Source organism: Theobroma cacao, chromosome 7, assembly GCF_053813885.1.
Source record: "Theobroma cacao isolate CCN51 chromosome 7, ASM5381388v1, whole genome shotgun sequence".
In the NCBI taxonomy this organism is placed as follows: Eukaryota; Viridiplantae; Streptophyta; class Magnoliopsida; order Malvales; family Malvaceae; genus Theobroma; species Theobroma cacao.
The window spans coordinates 11165260-11182464 of record NC_142645.1 but is presented as its reverse complement, the minus strand read 5'-3'; the positions used below and the strand labels follow the sequence as shown (position 1 = coordinate 11182464).

The 17205-nt window shown below is 34.9% G+C and overlaps 2 protein-coding genes across 6 annotated transcripts; both read left to right on the top strand.

Annotated features, from left to right (window-relative positions):
* Positions 1-557: 557 nt before the first annotated feature.
* LOC18594587 (uncharacterized) lies at positions 558-8355 on the top strand. The gene is made up of 12 exons (XM_018125171.2): positions 558-963; positions 1906-1974; positions 2606-2694; positions 3239-3285; positions 3381-3461; positions 3554-3719; positions 3816-4050; positions 4132-4194; positions 6931-7047; positions 7539-7605; positions 7695-7732; positions 8077-8355. The coding sequence occupies exons 1-12, from the start codon at positions 695-697 to the stop codon at positions 8138-8140; spliced, it is 1305 nt and encodes a 434-aa protein (XP_017980660.1). The 5' UTR covers positions 558-694; the 3' UTR covers positions 8141-8355.
* Positions 8356-8706: 351 nt separating this feature from the next.
* LOC18594586 (Trypsin family protein) lies at positions 8707-16495 on the top strand. Of its 5 annotated transcripts, none has more exons than XM_018125166.2 (8): positions 8771-8839; positions 9273-9514; positions 9740-10177; positions 11544-12075; positions 12235-12378; positions 13767-14007; positions 15082-15582; positions 15893-16495. In XM_018125166.2, the coding sequence occupies exons 4-8, from the start codon at positions 11581-11583 to the stop codon at positions 16321-16323; spliced, it is 1812 nt and encodes a 603-aa protein (XP_017980655.2). In that variant the 5' UTR covers positions 8771-8839; positions 9273-9514; positions 9740-10177; positions 11544-11580; the 3' UTR covers positions 16324-16495. The 5 variants fall into 5 exon arrangements, with proteins under 5 accessions (XP_088664444.1, XP_088664446.1, XP_017980655.2 ...); XM_018125165.2 differs by having other exon boundaries at positions 9735-10177; XM_088808318.1 differs by lacking the exon at positions 9273-9514 and having other exon boundaries at positions 8707-8839; positions 9735-10177.
* Positions 16496-17205: the final 710 nt, after the last annotated feature.

The following is a 17205-nucleotide window of genomic DNA, read 5'->3' as shown; positions in this document are numbered from 1 at the left end:
CTTGAAAGACTTGTAGCTTGGATTGAAAACATAAAATAATAATTAAATATAAATTCAATTCAGAATAATTTGATTAACATCTTTAGAATTAATTTTTAAAACTTGAGATTCATTTTGTAGAATGAAATAAACAAAAATGCTGGATTTTCTCATTTAACCACATGACACATAACATTTATATAAAAAGAAGATAAAAAAAATTATTAATATATACATGTATTTTCAGATTATACGAGAGGAAATAATCATCTCTTTATCTTATGAATTTTACATCTTCTATTTTAATATTAGAATTCAAGATTTTCAAAAATAAAATATTGAGTTAAATTATCGAGGTAACTATAAATAGGATAAACATTTTTTAAGGATAGAAAGAGTTAATTATTAAAATCTCATGAATTTTTTTGAAATGGCCTCGTGAATTTTATATATTAAAGAAAAATTAAAATGGTTAAGGGCACAATTGAATGTTGGAATAAAGTTGGGGAAATAAATTTGATATTTTTCGGTTAATAGGAAAACTGCAAGAACCCAAAAGTAATTAATTCGGAAAAAAAAAAAAGATTTCTGTAAACATCTTTTTTCGGTACAGATAAATCGCGTCCTCCCTCCAACAAAAACACTACCGAATTCACTCTCCCTCCCCCTAGGGTTTATCTAGGGTTCCGACGGGTCCTATCTTTGCATTCCCCCAATGGCGAAGCCGACGAGAGGCCGTCGCTCACCCTCGATCTCCGGCTCCGGCTCCTCTTCCCGTTCTCGGTCGAGATCTCGTTCCCGGTCCCGCTCGTACTCCGGCTCAGACTCCAAGTCTAGCTCCCGCTCTCGATCTGTGTCCCGGTCCAGATCTGCTTCCCCGTCTAGCTCTCGTTCTCGCTCCAACTCCCGCTCCAGATCCCTCTCATCTTCCTCTCCTTCTCGCAGCGTTAGCTCTCGAAGTCGCAGCCCTCCTCAGCGTCGAAGGTCACTTCTTTTTTCTCTCTTCAGATTTTCGATACTCTAGAATTTACTTATAAGCTGTAATTAATTTGAGGTTTGAAATTATAGTGAAAAGGAATAATTGTTAATAGTGAAAACGAAACGAAAGAATTTAAGTCTAATTTGATCAGGTACTGGTGGGTTGTTAGTTTTGCCAGTTTAAATGCAAAAGAACATAATAATTTTGGAGAATAAAAGGCAGTGATATTACTTTTATATGGAAAAATTAGGTTAGAAATGGTGTTACATTTTAGTTAGTTGTTTATTATTAGTCAGTTATCGTTTTGCTTTATATCATTTGCCTTTGGTTATTTTTTCTTTTTGCAAATTCTTAGGGAGAAAGAGCAAAGAGCAAAAAGTAAGTAGTAAAGGAAGAACCAAATGGAACCTTATTGGGAATCTTAGGGATGCTAATATTTCCTTCCTGTGATAATATTGTTGAAGTTAGTACTTCATTGTTGCTAATAGTAGAGTACTGTTGCTTTTAAGATGATTATGCATGAATGCTGCACTTGATTGCCGAAAATGATCTGCCTAATAATAAGTACTTGGAAACTTAGTTCATTTGGATTCAAGTTCATCCAACTCACCTTATGCCACGATATGACTTCATTGAGATATGGTTCCTTTATCTTTCTGTCAAGGAAGAGTAGAAAGTGTAAGTTCTAAGATTTTCTCAGCCGCTAATTGAGTTGGAATCTAATATATGTGTATGACGTACAAGAGTTAGCACAAAATTATGAGTTGAGAATTGGCAATGCAGGTCAATTTAATGAATTAAAACTTAGATTTAAATGTCTCTGCAACTGGGAATGCCACCGTCGTTATTGACATTGGTACATTGGTATATTTTCTGTTGCATGTGGTTATTATCCTTTTGAATGTTTATTATTTCTATCTGATTTTGCTTTTCATTCCCTGCCATAGTCCGCCTGATGCGTCTAAGCGAGGTCGTTCCCCTCCACCACAATCTAAAAAAATATCTCCTGCTCCAAGGTAAATTTATGTTCAGTTCAGATTTACCATTATTGTCAATTTAAATTTCTGCAGAGGCTTTACTTTGTTCTATATGTAATGCATATGGTCTCTGTTGTTAGCAACTAGGGAGTGGATTTTTCAAAGCTTTTTAATACATGATTTAGAAAATACAGAATTTGTTGAAAAAGAAACTTGTTTTTAATCTGTTTTAAGTTAGTGGGTCTGGGTTTCCAATATTAGAGAGAATCAAATAATTCTTTTAAGTAGTAGTTTTTGTTTTAGCTATTCTTTTCACAAGATAGCCGCTATTGAAATTGTGGTTAGTTTCTTAGGAAACAAAGATGGTATTTCTCTTTTTTCTCCTGTCTCTAGTTTTGTGGATGGGGAATTTTTCCTTTCTTCCTGTTTTCTTCCATCATGAGCAGATACTGCCAGAGAAACTTTGACTTGGTTGGATGTCTTATATGCAATATATGCGAATGTGCATTATGCTTAACTTGATAATATGGGAAGGAGTTTAATAGTACGATCATGTTTCGAGATTAGGAAAAAAACCAGAAAAAAAAAGAAAAAAAGAAAAGAATACAGTAATTGAAAAGGATTGAAGTTTATGCTCAACTATTTATGTTGTTCTTGGCACTGATTTCAGGAAGACTTCTCCCATCCGCGAGTCTCTAGTTCTTTATGTTGACTCACTGAGCAGGAATGTCAATGAAGGCCATCTAAGAGAAATATTCAGTACGAGCTTTACCTTTTTACCTTTGAGTATTACAAATGCTTGACTGGAGAATTGTTAATACTTCTTGAAAGCTGAGGCACTTAAGAACTTATGGTGTATAAGACTTCTATTGAGAGATTGGCATTTTGAATACTTTGTGACATGATACTGACTATTATTAATGAACTCTTAATTAATCTAAAGAACCTTGTCAATGTATGAGGACACTGTAATATTTTTCTTGACTTGCTTGTAGATCTTGTTCTAATATTTCCTGTAATCTCTTTTTTTTTAGCCCCTAAGAATATGGTCACTTAATCATGTTGCAATTGTATTATAAAATTACATACAATACTTTTGTTCTTTTTTCTAGAAGAAGTTTTGAGAATTATATTTATATGTTCAATAAGATTATAGAATTGTATATAATTTGGATAGTAGTTTGCTATTTCTGGAATGCACATGGTTTTGTATGGACGAGTATTTGTTTCCTTTATGTTTTTAATCCATTCAACCTTAACACTTCAATTCTGTCATAATTGTCTTCATCTTCCCACCTTGTAGGTAATTTTGGTGAAGTTGTAAATGTGGATCTAGCAATGGACCGTGTTGTAAGCTCATATCAGTCATCTTTGGTGTTGAAAGTTTTTTATTGTTGTTATTCTTATTATCATCATCTTCATCTTGACATGTTTCATGTTAACAGCTTAATCTTCCAAGAGGATATGGCTATGTTGAATTCAAGACCAGAGCAGATGCTGAAAAAGCTCTACTGTACATGGATGGTGTAGGTTTTGTTAATATGCTAGAGTAAAATTATTAGCAGTATTTAGATATTAGTGCTTTGCGAGAATGATGTTAGTTTCTGCTTTAATGCAGGCCCAGATTGATGGCAATGTTGTAAGAGCGAAGTTTACACTTCCTCCACGACCAAAAGTTTCTCCACCACCAAAGCCAATTGGTTCCGCTCCTAAAAGAGATGCTCAAAAATCTGATAATGCCAGTGCTGATATTGAGAGGGATGGGCCAAAACGACTACGGGAATGTATGTTTAACATGATAAAATTTCTGTTTAAATTATGTTATACGTGTATATTTAGTTATTTATATGTTATTCAACTTGTTAACTGTTTGATATCAGCTTCTCCTCAACGGAAACCCCTGCCCTCCCCACGAAGGAGATCACCTGTGGGTCGAAGAGGTGCATCCCCTAGACGACCAGCAGAGTCTCCTCGTCGGCGAGTAGTTTCTCCGGTTCGTCGTCGTGTAGAATCTCCTTATCGGCGTGGTGAAACACCTCCCAGGCGCCGACCTGCCTCTCCTGCCAGAGGTCGTTCTCCATCGTCTCCACCAAGGCGGCTTAGATCTCCAGCAAGGTATGGTAGTTGTAATAGGCTAATATCTTGTTTAATTATTGAACTGGTTTTGAAACAATTTAACCTTTTTAATCTTCACAGGGCCTCTCCTCGTAGGATGCGTGGTAGTCCAATCCGAAGACGTTCTCCTCCTCTAAGGCGCCGGTAATAATACATTTTAGCTATTTTTGTGTGGCTTAAATTTTATTGCCCTAAGGTATAAGTGAACTGGTCACAATGTGTGAACAAATGAATAAATGCATAAGATCTTATTGAATCTGAAGAATCAAGAGTACTATAATTCATCAAAGACAAACTCAGAATTGTTAGTTAGGTAGTATTGGTATGTCTTATTCATGTTGTTAGCCTTAATAAGTGACTCTTAGATGTTGATCTTTTGTTGGTATGAGTGTGGATGAGCTCAGACATATAGTTCAATATAACATTGCACATTTTCTCCGTGCCATGATGTGATGTAGAAAGTGATAGAATGATTTTGGAGGCTAAAATCTAGGTTAACCAAGGGCAAAATGGGCTGTAAAATACATGTTATATAAATATGATAATTCTTAATTCTTGATTTTAGACTTGAATTTTCTTGATCTCTTGGTTGTTTGCATCGGCCTGGTTCACGTTTATAATCTGATCATTTTTCCATCTTTAAGCTAGTCGATAGTGAAAAGGAGATAATAATCATTCATAAGGTTTGCGGTCAATAGTTGTGCAGTAGTAATAGAATATAATGTATCATCCAGGTAAAATATATCTTCTTATCAAATAAAATTGTTTAATCCTGCCAAGTTAGTTATTTGTAGAAGAAAATTTCCATGTTTAGAAGTACGTGCCATATATTTACTTGAGCAAATTTTGTGTCCACAGCCAAAGGTGAAATTACAATATTTGTACTTACATACTACTTTTCATTTGATTCTTTCTTGATTCCATACATAAAGCTTTTCATAAGAAACTTTATGAGATTTTCATGTTTATAGCATGGATCATAGCATAAGAAAACTGCATAAGTACCAAAAGAGTGTAAAGAAAAACTTTACTGTGTATTGTTATTCAAGGTGTGTATCACATTTTCTCTTCTTTTATTTTCTTTCCTCTCCTTCCTCTTATCCTGTCTGTTAGAAGTTTTAGTAGTTTCAGTTGGTAGGCTTTACAACTATAATGAATTCCCTGGCTGGTCATGCTAGGCTTTGCTTGGTACAACAGAAAAGTATCAAGGAAAATGAAAATGGATTTTGGGTGTGCTTGGCAGTAGAAAGAAGTGAGAGAAAAAAAATGAGATGTATGATCTGTCTAGTCTCACAAAATTATATCTGTCCAAATTGGGCCATGAGGAGACAGAAAAGAAGGCCAATTTGAATGAGTAGTGAATTTACTAATTCTGCCTGTTACATAAGAGCAGTCTCTCTCTCTCTCTCTCTGGGAGAAACCTTTAATCCCTTTCTTTTTTTCTCCGACTTGGCTTTCACCTGCTTTTGGAAAGTAAAATGCATCAGTTTAAATATATGAACATTATCTCAAAATTAGAAGCCATTAGGCTGTTGTTTTATAGATGATTTGCTAGAAACTTTTTCTTACAAATCTATCATATTTACATCATTAATTTTTCTTCGAAAAACAGAAAATTTATCATTTATTTATTTTTTTCTTAAAAAATAAAAAATACCTCACCAAAAATAATAAACCAAAGAATACCATAAAATTGCTCTAAAGAAAAAAAAAAGAAAAAGAAGTTTTTAGTTTTGGGAGTAAAGCACACATCATCTATTCATCTTAAGGAAATATTATTGCTTTTGATAAATATTTATAAGGGGTATGATGATAAATCACTTTGTCTTTGTTTTCTTTCGTCTCAATTTCAATTCCACCATGCAATGGATAAAAGAAATAATCTTTCATCCAAGCAAATCAATGGAAAGAAAAACTGTTTTCATTTTTCCACTTCTATTTGTTCCTAATTCTCAATTTTTCTGTCCTAGGATGAATGGAATGATGATAAGAGGAAATTTTAGGGAGGAAGAAAGTGAAAGGATAAAAATGTTTTTTTCTCTAGGTGTGCTTGGTAGGAACGATAGAGAAAAATGGAAGGAAAGAAAAATGACATTTCTTTCCTTTGATTGGTAGAATAGAAGAATGAGTGAAAAGAAAGTAAAAATTAAATGATTTTACTGTCATGCCCCTTATTAAATTATAACTAAAATCTATAGTTTTCCTTACCCTTAGTGTTTTGCCCTCAAAATTAAGAACTTTTTACTTGTTTTACTATCAAATTTAGAATATCCAAATTGGCCTTGTTTTCCATCTCCTCGTCTGTCCAATTTGGACAGATTGGGTTTTGTGAGCCTGGGGAGAAAACCCTCATCCCTCACATTTTCTTTCTTATCAAGAACAAATAAAATTATTCCCTTTCCATCCTCCCACTTTTCTGTTGTACCAACCAATACCCTTCTTCAGATTTTGTTGTACATATGGGCAGAAATGATGTTGATCACATTTTGCAATAATAAGGGAACGTTGAAAGTGTTTTTTTTTCCTCTGGGCCTGCAAAAGACATGGGAATTCTATATTACCAAAACTCTTATGAATCCTGAACAAGAAATCTCACTGAATCAAACCACGGACTAATTGTCCTGGAAGTGAGACTGAATTCCACTATTCTGTGAAGGTAGGAAGAGAATGTGATGAATTGGATACCGGATACTGATATTAACTTAGGCTGCAAGTAATTGAATTGGCATCCCATAATTGGTATTTTCTGAAAGATGTCTGCATCATGAATTGTAGTAATGCCTTGTTAAGACTGAAATAACTTAATTTGTAGATTTTCTAATGATTAGTGCATAACTTTTTCATGTAATCTGGGTCTTATACTATTATGTTTTATTACAGTTCACCTCTTAGACGAGCCCGTAGTCCTCCAAGAAGGTCTCCTTTCAGCCGTAGACGGAGTCGTTCTCCAATTCGTAGACCTGCTCGTTCTCGTTCAAGGTCAATCTCACCTCGGAGGTAATACCTTAGTACTGTAACCCTTTCTTATGGTGCAGTTGCTTTAAATATTCTGTCTTCAATTTCATTATCTCTTTCCATTTTTCCTGCCAATATGTCAAATATCCTCAAGAAAAGTGACAATGAAGAAAGAATTTTATTAAATTTATTTGTATGTGCTGAAATTACTAGTAATTTGATTGACCACATTGAATGAGTGAATTTGAGCTTTTGCTGGTGCCTTTGACTGCCTTCCATGCCCCAATCCATTGATGTTGATTGGACTATGAGAATTTACAAAAAATATGATACATTTGGGGTCAGAAGTGTTTGTAATAGTAGTAATATTCTCCCACTTTTTGGGCCCGTCTTTTTTTTTTTCTTTAATTATTAAGCTAGAACTTGGTTGATGACGAAGAGTACCTGTTAATGAATAATGAAATTCAGTATTGTTTGTAATCTCATGTTTCCACATCTTGGGATCTTACTTTTGTATGTTATCTTTAAAACAGAGGCCGAGGGCCTGCAGTGAGACGTGGGAGGTCATCATCCTATTCCAGATCACCCAGTCCCCGGAAGGTTAGCATTTATTGTTTTTGTTTCAAGGGAGAACCTTATTTACTAGTTATTTAATATCTGGCATATGTGTTTTTTGTCAATTATGACAGGTAGCAAGGAGGATCTCAAGGAGTCGCAGTCCTAGAAGGTAATTTGTTTATTTTATTTTATTCATCTGTTTTGGTAAATAATTTGTACTTTTAATGAAAATTTTAATTTTATTGGTTCATTTATTTGTTATGCTGTTTATGCATGGAAAGTAGGCTTTGCTAGCACGTGTGCATGTGTGTCTGTATATAAACATTGATTTAAGAATGCTAACCAAGAATGATGTTGTTGGGGTGCTAGCCATGAAGAAACAAGTTGTGACTTTGAGTTTAATCCGATGAGTAAAGATTTGGGAAGTTTTGATGAACACAGAACACATTAAGTAGTAGTCAGGAAAACAGATGGGACTTGTTGCTGATAACACTCTGGTTTTTTTATGTGCAGGCCATTGAGAGGAAGAAGCAGCAGCAATAGCAGCAGTAGTAGTTCACCCCCTCGTAAGCCGTAGATCTTGGTTCCCCCAGTTGTATTGGTTGTGAATGATGATGTAATATCAGAGTTGTATTGACTTGCGCGAAAATACTTTAGTTTCAGTCGTGATCTACTTTCTACTTAGTGGCTCCTGACAATACTTGTATTTGGGCGGCCATCTGTTCTGCCGTATTAAATTTGTCTTGTCTGAACAATTTTATGACTTATCTCTTAATATCGGTCTTTTTCACACTAGTGGTTCCATTGGCATTCAGTGATTAAACTTTTGCTGATAAACAGATTAAATTTAAATGGAAATCAATTGAATTGGCCCTTGTGGAAGTTGTAATACTGGAAAATGAAGAGGACTTCAGTAAAGTAATATTTTTCTTTTTTTAAATTCTGAAATAAGTAAAGGAATTTAATATTCTCCGTTATTTATAAATTGTATGAAAAATGTAAATAGATAACAGATCCATATACTTTTATTTTTTATGACCAAATAAAATTATTTTTTATTATTGTAGACTAGGCCTGAGCTATATCTCTAAAGCCCAATCCTAAATGTGGCTTAGCCCGAGTGTTCCCAAAGCCAAGGCCCATGAATCATAATAGACTTGCTCTTTTCTTCCCACGAAATTCCCTCGTCCTTTCCCTCTCTTGTTGCCTACTGTCACATCTCTACCCTTTTCAGCTTTCAGTTGACTGCCTCGCAAGGCGTTTCGCTCGATCAAAGGCAAGTTGAATTTGTTTCATTTTATGGGTCGGTTGTGTATTTCTTTATGTTAAGTTTTTTGGATTTTATGAACTGGGTTTGTTTTTCTAAATATAAACAATTCAAAATTTAAAGCAAGTTTACTTCTTTTTTTTTTTTTTTTTTGTTTTTTGGTATGTGCTGTTTTTTCTTAGCAAATTGCAAAATTTTCATGATTTTTGATAGAATAGATTGCTTTATTTATTTCAAGTTTGATCATAGTTTTGCTATATACAAATAGGTTCTAGAAAATGGGTTCCTAAATTCATTATGTAATTCATCCTACAAGTGTATGAACACCAGCTTGGATAACGGTAGTTCCAAATAGCGTAAATCTATCTTAATTTAATTATAATCTGCCTCGAAATTTCAAAATGAACGAGTAATTTTCTCTTCTTTATTTGATATTTTGCAGTCTGTGAAATAAAGAAAATTTTACTCTCTTCCCCCGGAGGATACCTTCACTGTTTTTGTTTCTTTGACTTACTAGTAGGAGCTGAAGCTGAGTCAAGAACTGAGTTTCTTCTGGTTTTGGAACTTGTTATTTGTGCTTTTTCCATATCAGTGTGCCTGTTCACTTTCGAAGATAGTTGCTACGACACTCCTTTAGGAATTTTAATCTGTGAAAGTTTTTCTTATGTAATCGGGAATAACATGGTATGCTTTCTTTGATTGAAACTTTTTATATTTGGTCCTCTTTATTGGTGCATCTTTCTTATCTATAGTCTATGTTTTCAATCGCTTACTGTTGCCAATTGCAAACCATCTGAAATAACTTTCATGTTTTTCTTTTCAGTGATGCCCACAATTTCTTTATAGTCTAAAAGTTTATTGTTATGACTGTTAAATTCTTCTTTTTTATTTTTTTTCCATGCAGGGCAGATTACACTTAATGCCTTAATGACTTCGACTGTTGCCACTTTTAATTTCTACTGTCGACCGATCATAACTATTAGTTAAAACTTAGATAGCTGGTACATTGAAAGAATTTAATGGCAGGCAATGGCCTGCCATCTCTGGGTCGTGTAAAGCTTACTGATCTCATACTCTCTGAATGCCTTCCTTCAGACTCGTACAAGCTATCAGTTTTTACTTTGTCACAGTCATTTGCTCAATATTCTGTTGCCATCATTCAGTTTCCAGCTAGTGATGGACCTTTTGTAAGATCTGGTTTAGATTCTGCTCGCCTTTACTTCCAACAAAGGGCAGCATACCCATCAGCAGACATGAAAAGTTAAGTCTCTTTCAGCCTGTCTTTAGGAACTCTCTGCAAATTGGACCCACCATCTCATTTCCTCTTCTTTTTTTTTTCTTTCTCAGGTGAGTTTCTCTTCTTTTCTTTGATTTCATCTAACTTTTTTTTTATATAAAAGAATATATATATTATAAAAAAAATACATGAATTGGGTTATATTAGTTATTTTGAATTAAGTGGTTTTTTAGTTTCTGGGGTGGCTTTGAAAGTTGAAATTCAGATTGTTTTCAGCTCCTGTTTAACTGTTCATTTTCTCTGTTTCTCTGGTTGTGTGATACTTTTTTTATTTATTTGGGGGGAAGAGGGGGCTACCCAGTGTGAAGAGTTAAGCTTTTTCATTATTATTGAAATGAAAGAAGAAGCGTAATCATGATTGAATTTGTCAAATAAAGAAAAAAGAATATAAAGAGAGGTATAATGGAGTGTATAACTGTAACATGTGCTTTTAGTACTTGAACCAATTGTTCAAATTTGCTGTACCATTTATTTTATCTTTACTTCACTACTGGGTTTTTCCTTTTTTTTTTTTGAACTTCCAATTTCATATTGCTTTATATCTGAGACTGGTGTAGATATTTCAGTGATTAACTTTAATCAGCTTTCTTTTGTTTAACATGAACATTTCACTTCCTCTACTTTTTCGCAATGCTTTTAAATTTTTGAATCATTTAGTTTTTTAAATTTACTTTGGCCTTTCCAAGTCAAATCCAATTTTCCTTTTCCTTGTTTCTTGAAGAAAATTTTCTGGCATTGTGCTTTTTTGCCCCCAGCACACGAAAAAGGGAGTTTTTTTTATATAGGTATAGTAACATATATACTTCTAAGTTTTGACTTGTTAACAAATGTTAAACTTTGTAAGCAAAAAGTTAGAATGAAGATGCTGAACTGGAATGTGGAATGACTTTAGAGTTTTATAAAATGAATGTTGAAATGTTTTCTCTACATGTTGAGACATGTGCTTATAACTTGAAACGTGTGCTATAACTGATTTGTGGGCAATAAATGTGCTAATTTTTGAAGTGGAATCATGTGGAATAGATTTAAGTAATGCAGAGTTACTAGCTGATCTTTCGTAATTTGGGCAATAATCATAAACAGTTGTTTAATCCCTTTCTCTCACTCTCTCTGGTTATTGAATTTGTTGAACTATGCGCTTTGCTTTTATCTATATTGCCTTCTTTAAGGAAAGAGCTGGTTTTGGCTTTTTTTGTTTGAGATGGGTAGTTTATATGTTCTTGTGAGGCTTTGAGGTTAAAAAAGATAATTCTGTATTTTGGCCACTCTGGGATATGCACACAAATGCATTTAACTTTATCTATTCCTTCTTCAGCTCTTTGCTTTCTTAAAGAATTTTTGTTTGTAAACGATTGTCAAACTGGCTGGCTAGATGCATGTGTATCTTGAATCATTGTCCCTTGTATTGGTTTTCAGGCATTTCACTGCATTATCTGCTTAGCTACTCCGAAAGATGGAGCGGTCCAGACTTAATATGAGGGGCCGTTGCTCTGGTTCAACACCATCAGAGGAATCAGCTTTGGATTTTGAAAGAAATTGCTGCTGTCATCCTCATCTTCCTTCATTTAGTCCATCAACACTTCAGCCTTTTGCTTCAGCTGGAATGCACAATGAGAGCAACGCTCCTTACTTTTTATGGCCACCCTCCAGCAGATTAAATGATGCTGCTGAAGAGAGGGCAAACTATTTTGCTAATCTACAGAAAGGAGTGCTGCCTGAAACTCTTGGTCGGTTGCCAGAAGGGCAACAAGCAACAACGTTGCTTGAGCTAATGACCATAAGAGCATTTCATAGCAAGATTTTGAGATGCTACAGTCTTGGGACAGCAATTGGGTTTCGTATTAAAAAAGGTGTACTGACTGAAATACCAGCTATCCTTGTTTTTGTCTCCAGGAAGGTTGACAAGCAATGGCTTAGCCCCATCCAGTGTCTACCTACGGCCCTAGAGGTTATACAATTTTACTTCTTATCCTGTCCCTTTCCTCTGTTCCTTTTTTTCTTTTACATTTTCCATTCTGATTACATAGTGGTTTTATCTTGTTTCAACCCCTTAAGTTGGAACCGGGTTCAATGTGTAGCTAAAACAAGTATTAAATCCTTTAATCAGGGACCAGGAGGTGTATGGTGTGATGTGGATGTTGTAGAGTTCTCATATTTTGGTGCACCTGAGCCAACACCCAAGGAGCAGCTGTACACAGAGATTGTGGATGATTTGCGTGGGGGTGATCCGCATATTGGCTCAGGTTCTCAGGTATTCTCGAGTTGCCTTGTAATATTTTGTATTTAATGTATGGTAGTTGATAGATCTTTTTTTTGGGTGTACAAGCATGTTTGGGAGCTCTGATCATCCAAAGCAAGCTGGAGGTTGCAGTTCAGTCCTATTATTGTAGTAAAATCAGTGAATAAAATGCATAGTAAACTGCATTTTCTTATTTCTAGTGATTGTGCAAGTGTGCTTCATGGACTTGAAATGACTTTAACGAACTGGTAGTTCAAATCTAATGAGTTGTTTTAGGCATCTAAGAATCTGAAACAAGAGTGATATTCAATCATTTTATCACAGATTCTTCACAAGCACTTCAGTAACATTTGTTTACTTCTCATTGTCAGCCCAATTTTTTAATGCAAACAAATGTGTGTACCCTACAACTTTCTGTCAAGACCATATAACCAAGTGGTCCACGTTCTTTACTGGGTTTTTCAATGCCTTGGCTATCTTAAATGCCTAAAATATGCCTGAATCTTGTCCTTGAAGAATTGTGTGATAATGACAAACAGAGAAGTGGCAAAATCCAACTTGGGGGCCTACAGTTGCTGTCCAAAAGCCCTCTCTCAAGCAGTGCTAGAGAACAGGGAGGGTGGGGAGAAGTGTGAGAGAGAGAGAGAGAGAAGCCTGGGGGTGGGGGGGGGGGGGGGTGGTGGGGTTGTGGTGTTGTTGGGGAGATGCATGGGGTTGGGAAGGAGGGAGAGAGTAGTTCACAGGGTAGGTGTTTTCCCTTTTATATATCATCTCATCATTATTTTATCCTTTCCAAAATAATTCTCACTAGCTAGGTTGGTTCTTCATGTGCACCATGGATTGCATTCAAGCACAAATCACGAAATGGTAGTTCAAAAAAGTTTGATACCTAACAATCCTTTTAGACATTATTGCCTTATATCTTGAAATAGAGTAAAAGGAGTCATCTAGTCTGTCTTAAATTGTTTTTAATGAAGACTTAGTTGAGGTCGGTTCATACGGTAATAAGGAGATTTCTTTCTTTTCTTATCTTTTCTGGCAGCATCATATCATTCAACGATACTTGATTTTGTCTAAACTTTTTTTGTATGATGAAAGTTTGAACTAGTGTTCTCTGTTTGAATCACATGTTGATTTATATATTTGGATGGTATGTTCTTGTGTTCATCATTAGTCAACTAAAGAGAGCTACCTTAATGAAAATCTGAGCTGACAAATATGTATATGATTATTGGACATTTTACATCCGTTTTCCTCCTTTTCTTGTTTAGTGGATATTCTTTCTCTTTCTGTGTTAATTCTTCCGTAAATCTCTGCCCTCTCATTTTCAATTAGTAGGTCTTTTTCTTTTATGTCTTGGATAAATTTTCATGTACACCATTACCCCTTTTTGTTCTTAGGTAGCAAACCAGGAAACTTATGGAACTCTTGGTGCTATTGTGAAAAGTCAAACTGGCAGCCGGCAGGTTGGGTTTCTTACAAATCGTCATGTTGCAGTTGACTTAGATTACCCAAATCAAAAAATGTTTCATCCTCTGCCTCCAACACTGGGTCCTGGTGTATATCTTGGTGCCGTGGAGAGAGCTACTTCATTTATCACAGATGATCTTTGGTATGGCATTTTTGCTGGAACAAACCCAGGTAATAATTTTATGATAACTAGGATTTGATTAATTCACTTTTGGATTTGATGTTGAAGCTTGTGCTGCAACATGGTCTAGCTATTGAACTATTTTTATTATTATCTTAATGAAGCTTTAGGAATTATTCCATTGCTGTTCCTCTTTAGATATGTCTGTTAAACCTACCCAATAGAGTTGTTTCATTAAAATCTTCATGTCCTGCTTAGCCTGAATCCATGTCAAAATGGTGTAGTGTAAACTATAGGAATTTCTATCTGATCCTTGGACTTACAAAAGTCCTGCTCATGGCTAATCCACTGAATGGTTTAATATGTTGTAGCTATCTCCATTTTTAGGGAAATTTATCTTTTCTTTTTTTTTTTTTTGGTTTGTATGTTCAATAACCAATGTTTGCTTAATGTTTAGTCAGGTCACAATCACACCATTTTGATGGGTTCTGAGGCAGAAATGTTTTGTTTTGTGCTTTCTTCTCCATGTTGTATTAATATTGTGCTTGATTTAAAAGTAACATGGGTTTCTTTTTGACCTTGCTTTTATTTGAACGTACATAACCTGTTTATCTCAACATCTTATTTCTTTTGTTTCTTGTCAATGCTATGCACTATGTGGAAAATGATATGTAGTTATGGCTTGATTGGACCATTGTTTAATTGGATCTCCTCCGAATTCCTTTTGTTCAGTCCTTAAATTAATTAGATAGTTGAGGAGCTCCCCCTTTTTACTTGGGATAGTGTATCAGCAGGATGATATTGATACGTCACTTGCTCCTGTCCCCTAGGAGACATCATTGGTTAAAACTTAAAACTTTCAACTTGTAGGTCTCAAATTTGAAATAGGGGAGGGGAGGTTGGGGGATTATCATTGCACAATTGGGTTGGATACCAGCATCAAGGTCTGCTATTTGTTGCTATTCCTTCCTTATCGTATTTGCTTTGTGTTTCTTCTAATATTTGCGCAATATGTTTTTCTAAATTTTCATCATTGTTCACGACTTAAACAAACTTTCAATCATGTGGTAACCTTTTTCCTTCCCAGTCTTGCACATGCCCCTAACAATTTCATTCACCTGCAGAGACATTTGTCAGAGCAGATGGTGCATTTATCCCTTTCACTGATGATTTTGACATGTCCACTGTTACTACATCTGTTAAAGGTGTTGGAGAGATCAGTGATGTCAAGGTTATTGATTTGCAGTCTTCAATTGGTAGCATTATTGGTAAGCAAGTTATGAAGGTTGGACGGAGTTCTGGCTTAACCTCAGGAACTGTATTAGCCTATGCCCTTGAATACAATGATGAGAAAGGCATATGCTTCTTAACTGATTTTCTTGTTGTGGGTGAGAATCAGCAGAGTTTTGACCTTGAAGGGGATAGTGGAAGCCTCATCATAATGAAGGGTGAAAATGGGGAGAAGTCAAGACCAATAGGAATCATATGGGGTGGAACTGCCAACCGGGGCCGACTTAAGCTAAAAGTTGGACAGCCACCAGAAAACTGGACTAGTGGGGTTGATCTTGGGCGCCTACTCAACCTCCTTCAGCTTGATATCATCATAACGGAGGAAGGGCTTAAAGGTTTGTTCCTTCCACAAGTATTTTTTTTAGTTTTCCATTATTCTGTATTTCATATCTTATTTCTTCTTCATAGTCCTTCTCAATTTTCAAATGGTGCCTTGGTATGGAGAACAATTATAAAAAAGTGCCTCGTTGATGCCATGGTTGATCGTTTAACTGTGTTATTTTCATGATCATAAAAATGGTGCAAGTCCTTTAGCTCAAGGACATATTCTTAGAAGGCATTCATGGATAGGCATGCATCATACAAACTGACTTTGAGACTTGAAAACTTGTTAATAATGTTACCTTCATCACTTTTCATTTATAGTGGCAGTGCAAGAACAAAGAGCTGCCTCAGCGGCCACTTTTGCCTCCACGGTTGGGGACTCTTCACCTCCGGATGGAGTTCTTCTAAAGGACAAAAGTGAAAACAAATTTGAGCCATTGGGTTTTCAGATTCAGAATATCCCTTTAGAAGTAGATTGCAACAGCCCAGAAGCGAATCCATCAACAATAAAATCCGAGTTTCATTTGGAAGATGGTGTCAACGCTGGTCCTAGTGTAGAGCATCAGTTTATTCCAAGCTTCATTGGACGATCTCCCTTGCATAAAAACTTCTCAGATAAGGCTGTTTCTGAAAATCTTGCGTCATTAAGGAATGGGTGTGATGAAGATTTTTGTGTTTCATTGCATTTGGGTGACAATGAAGCGAAGCGGAGGAGGTCAGAGGCTTCAACTAGCACAGAAGAACCCAAGTGAAACTGTTTAGTAGCTTCAGCCGGGAATCACTGACCTGCCCTTGTAGTTGGTATTGCAGCTTTAATCAAGTGAGTGAAGACTGCAATATTTATTTGTTTACTTTGTCAACTTTACTAGGTCAAGTTGACCTCAGTATTTAATATAGTGCAGAATCCTTTTCTTGCTTGTGAAAGTTTTATGTTTATTTTTTGTTTTCCTTTTTTAAAGGTTTGAAATTGGAAGGCTTTCAGATAAACTATATATATACATATATACATATATATATCTACATATATACATATATACATATACATATTGGGTCTGGCTTATATACATACGTACATATGTATATATATATATATGTATATTCTAATATTAGCAGTCAAATGATCCCTATCTTATATACATACATACATACATACATACATACATACAAAAACACAGGCAATGTTCTTGAAAACATTGTAAACCAATTTCTTACTATCATTGCTTCTAAAAGCAATGTTTCCCTTTGCTAAGCACTTGAATATTGTCTATATGGGGATGGGGTTTAGGTTATAATCTTTAAGATCCAATCAAAATTAATTGAGTTATAATAAAATAATAATCGAAAATGATTTATCTACATGATATCAATTTGTTTGTATTTTTAGGTATATTTTTAAAATATTAATATTATTTTAATTTTTCTCGTACGATATCGTTTGATTTTGTTTTTCTCAAGAACCGTCCATGGACCTTTTTGTTCCAATTAACAGGTAACTTTTATTTCTCTAAGGGGTTTAGGATGTTAATTTTTCTTAATAAAATTATCAAAATACTCTTAATCTAAATTTAGTTTGTTTATTCTCACTTAATAGTATTTTTATAAATATATGTGTACTTAACATGTGAAAAACCCAA